This window comes from Tupaia chinensis, unplaced genomic scaffold (assembly GCF_000334495.1).
Source record: "Tupaia chinensis unplaced genomic scaffold, TupChi_1.0 Scaffold139072_1, whole genome shotgun sequence".
NCBI classification, from domain to species: domain Eukaryota; kingdom Metazoa; phylum Chordata; class Mammalia; order Scandentia; family Tupaiidae; genus Tupaia; species Tupaia belangeri.
Genome location: NW_006198962.1, coordinates 1,153,050 through 1,156,555, shown reverse-complemented (window position 1 = coordinate 1,156,555; position 3,506 = coordinate 1,153,050). Strand labels below are relative to the sequence as shown.

Genomic DNA, 3,506 nt, shown 5'->3' with positions numbered 1-3,506 from the left:
AAAAAAAAAAAAAAAAAACCGTGATAGACCTCAAAGCTCTTCCTAGCAACTGATGGTGGCCTGAGGTTCCTAACTCCAGCACAGTAGAGGTGGCAAAGCTATGAAATTTGTCCCAGGTTGGTAAGGAGAGGGTCTTGGGGTATCTGTGTATAAGGAAGGATCCCTTCCCTTCTCACTGCTCTCTTTGGAAGGTACAAGTTAGTGCGAGATTCTTTCCTGCAGAACAGTGGGCGTGCTTCAAGGAAGACGTTAGTTCAGTTGTTCGCATTGAACTTACTTCATACGTCCCAGGTTCAAGTCAGCCAAGCACTCAGAAAAATGGATATTCAGACACCATGCCATGTATTAGGAGGCAGTTTTGAGCAAGAAATCAACTAAAGTTATAAAAGACATTGAATGATTATAGTCCGTTAGTTTCTAGAAGCGGTGCTTAGGAAAACATGCAGTTTTAGGCATCACTCTGTATTTCAACTTTATTTCCTGGTGTTGAGGGAACCTCCCTTTCTTTCTCTATTTAATGTTCCAGAACATCAAATTGGTTTTCACATTAGTCTTCTTAAACCCTAGCATCTGTTCTTCTGAGAAAGAGATTCAACCAAGACAAGCTCTGGCCAAACCAGTCTACAAAACAATTCTATTTGATTCTTATGTAATACTTTGAAATATGGTAAATCAAACCATACAAAAAAGAAACAGATAAGATTCTGGTCATAGGGTGGAAATTTCCATTTGTAAGTGATTGAAGGCATTTTTCTATTTCATCTCTTACAATGGTACGGTTTGAAGTCTTTACATCGTGGGATGATGCAGATTTCTGGCTGGTCTTCTTTTCCTAAATGCCACTGAGTAAAATCCAGGATGGACTAAACTCATTCTGTACGCCCCCCAGCCACTGGCCACATGTGGTATTGAAACTGTAGTTCCATTGAAGTCAAAGTAAACAGAATTAAAACTGCAGCCCTCCATGTCAGTAGCCATACTTAGAAGTTCAGTGGCCGCAGGTGACTGCTGGCTGCCACATAGACACACAGGTAGAGAACATCGCTATTGTCATTGAAAGTGCCATTGGGTGGGGATGACCTAGAAGCTGCTCCATCCTTAACTTTCCTCGGGGAGAAAAACAGAGATTTTTTTCATAAGTTTTTGTTTATGGAAGATACATTACGTATTATACATTCTCATATGAAGCATTCTGTATTATATAATACACATGTAAAATACTCTGTATTGTACAAGAGGACATATTTTAGAAATAAGATGTAAATCTTGTCAAAGCTTATTTTAGCCTGTAGTGTCTCACAGAGATCACAGATTAGCCAGAGTGGCCCAGGAGTTGAGTTCTCTTGGGTTGCATTAGAAGTAAGACCAGTGGCAGGTCAGACCTGGGCGAGAGGCCTGCTCTGGAAGAGGAGTTGGTGAGCCAGCCACGAAGAGCCGTCCTCACACTTCTGTTCAGCTGTCCGGTGTCCACATTGTAACACTGCAGCAGTTCGTTTCTACCAAGAAAAGCAGAGACTTCCGTGATTAAGGAGGAATGAATTTGGTAGGCAGTACAGTAGACAAGATAATTCACACACGTTATCGGTTCACTTACAATCGAGGAAACCTCTGGACTTGAACATTTTTTAATTCAGCCATTTTGACTCGGTCCCTACTGCTTTTAGCTCTCAAGACTAGAATTTTTTTTTCCATTTTTTTACTTTTTTGGTAATAACTGTATTGCATGCTTTCACATCACACGTAAGGCCGACATTTAATTGGGGTCTTGAACTCAATTGTGTTTTCTGCAGTTGGTAAACCTCACAAATGTGGATATTGTGGCCGAAGCTATAAACAGCGAAGCTCTTTAGAGGAACATAAAGAGCGTTGCCACAACTACTTGCAAAGCATGGGCCTCCCGGGCACGCTGTACCCAGGTAAGCGCGGAGGCCCGGTGGGCCTGCATCCGCTCCCCTCCCCAGCATGGTGGGCCCCGCGGGTGCTCTGAACACAGCATCCATGGGGCAGCGCTGGGCCTGCCTCACCCAGGCTGTGAGGGGGGATGTTTTTGGCCAGTACCATCACAGTTTCACTGGGAGCACCTTGTGCTTCTCCACTTCCTCGTTGGACTACAGAGACCTTGACTTTGCAACTGGTTAGCATGGAGGATGCCCCAGATGGGAGTGGCCCATCGACATTTTTGGTTTGTTTCACGGGTGTGTTGGTGGTGGTTTTTCTTTTTGTTTTTGAAACAGAGTAGTCCCTATTTCCTAGTGCTTACTAATCAGAATAAAATGTGAAATCTTGTTTTAAAACCATTTTTTCATGAAGGTGGTCAAAAAAGAACTTTCAGACTGTGCTTTCAGCCATGGTTCACACCCAGGGTACAGTGCCTACACTTGCCAGGCACGCGAGGCTGCAGCTGGTGGGAAGATCCTGACTGGCAGGCAGGCTGGCCTAGCGAAAAAGGAAGAGGTTGCTTCTTTCTCCGGAGTGTTCATGTTTCCTTTCATATTGAATACCGTGGGAGCGCTGGACTCTAATCTTAGATAATGTGATGACAGTTCTGAAGAGGCCACAATTTCTCAGAGGGACAGCAGTGTTGTAAGAGGCACCTTTCTGAGTCTTTTAAGAAATAAGAGATTTAGAATTAGATCAAATGAAGCTAACCTCTTTCAGAATATTATTCTTATAGAACTCCCACCTGGAAAAACCACCACTGGAATTAAATGAATAGTTGAGAATTGTTCAGGCCTCACTCAACTTTCTGACTCTAACCCATGGCTTGTAAAGGAGACTCTACCAGAGTACAGTCTCATTGTTAATAGTGGATGAGAGTGGGAGAGACAGGGAGCAGAATGAAGTCCTAAACCTCGGTTCAGATTAGTCTTGGCATCGAGAGGGACAATCCCACACAGTGAGAACTCCAGGTTCTAAGGCTGTCCCCTCCACTGGTCAGCTGTGGGTCTGTGCTGACTGTCGACTTCTCTAGGCCTTAATATTCTCACCTGTGAAAAGGGGGATTCCATCAAATTATCGTTCCGCTTCCTTCAAATTCTAAGGTCTAGAATGGAAGCCTATTGAGGGTGAGTGGAAGAGGCAAGACTAGATGTTCAAATAAGAATAGTAAATAACAGTTCCTGGTCTGTGACCAGATTCCAGGGCAGGATGCTGAGGGAGAACGGAATGATTATGTACCTTCACAAGAAAATATACATACTCTGATACTGTAATTTTTTTCCTATAAAAACAAAAATGAGTCTTGGGACCAGCAGTTAGCGTAATGGCTATGTCGCTGAACTCCCATGTAGTTGACCGTGGTTCAAGTTCCGCACCCAGTGGCTTAAACTCATGCCGGGCGCATATGCGTGTGTGCCCAAGATCCCGAGAGGAGAATGGAGGAGAAGGGATTGCAACGTGACCATCCCCCCTGGGGGGTGATTTCTTGCTTTCTGTCTCTGTCTCTCTCTGTCTTTCTGGCAGGCATGCACCCTATAGCAAAAACCTCTCAAAAAATAAAAAAAAAA

At 43.9% G+C, this 3,506-nt stretch overlaps 1 protein-coding gene across 19 annotated transcripts in view; it reads left to right on the top strand.

Annotated features, from left to right (window-relative positions):
* Window positions 1-3,506, top strand: part of IKZF1 (IKAROS family zinc finger 1) — a 112,335-nt gene that overhangs the window by 93,857 nt on the left and 14,972 nt on the right. For 12 of the 19 annotated variants that reach the window (XM_027765642.1, XM_027765646.1, XM_006161804.3 and 9 more), the window contains one exon: window positions 1,791-1,916. The exons of the other annotated variants lie outside the window; for them this stretch is intronic. In XM_027765642.1, the coding sequence (XP_027621443.1) occupies window positions 1,791-1,916 (126 nt within the window). The remainder of the gene's footprint in view (window positions 1-1,790; window positions 1,917-3,506) is intronic. 19 annotated transcript variants of the gene reach the window in all.